Genomic DNA, 411 nt, shown 5'->3' with positions numbered 1-411 from the left:
CTGCCATAAATCAAATAAAAATCAGTAAAAGAAGGATAGATTCTGTTCATCTCCTCTGCGGAGAGACAAGCTCTTATAAAAGAGCCAGGGCAACTTGCAAAAACTGTCAAGCCTCCAAGATCTCTCTTCTCTTCCCATACATTTTGTTTCATGTTTAGTTTAAACACCATATGGTTGCTGTCGAGGCGCGAACACATAACAAAGATGTCTCCTTCATGCTCCATGAGGAACACTGGAGAATCCACCTCTGGGAAAAGAAGGGGTTTCACGGGAAGAAGATTCCAGGTTGCTTCACACGGGTCAAAAACACCAAGGCAGCCACAAGTACTGAGAAAGTAGAACACACCATTGGAGAAGACACATTTGTCCCACCTGCGAAGAACAGAGTTCTCAAAGCGATGGGTGGTCCAT

General features: G+C 44.3%; 1 protein-coding gene across 1 annotated transcript; it reads right to left on the bottom strand.

The window, feature by feature from the left end:
* Positions 1–5: 5 nt before the first annotated feature.
* LOC106322341 (F-box/kelch-repeat protein At3g18720-like) lies at positions 6–407 on the bottom strand (the record flags this gene model as incomplete). The annotated part of the gene is made up of 1 exon (XM_013760405.1): positions 6–407. A coding segment is annotated over one exon (402 nt), but the record flags the coding sequence as incomplete, so codon positions are not given.
* Between the last annotated feature and the right edge of the window lie 4 nt (positions 408–411).

This window comes from Brassica oleracea, unplaced genomic scaffold, assembly GCF_000695525.1.
Source record: "Brassica oleracea var. oleracea cultivar TO1000 unplaced genomic scaffold, BOL UnpScaffold16292, whole genome shotgun sequence".
Taxonomy (NCBI): domain Eukaryota; kingdom Viridiplantae; phylum Streptophyta; class Magnoliopsida; order Brassicales; family Brassicaceae; genus Brassica; species Brassica oleracea.
The sequence above is the reverse complement of the archived record's forward strand: the minus strand, read 5'-3'. Positions and strand labels throughout refer to the sequence as shown.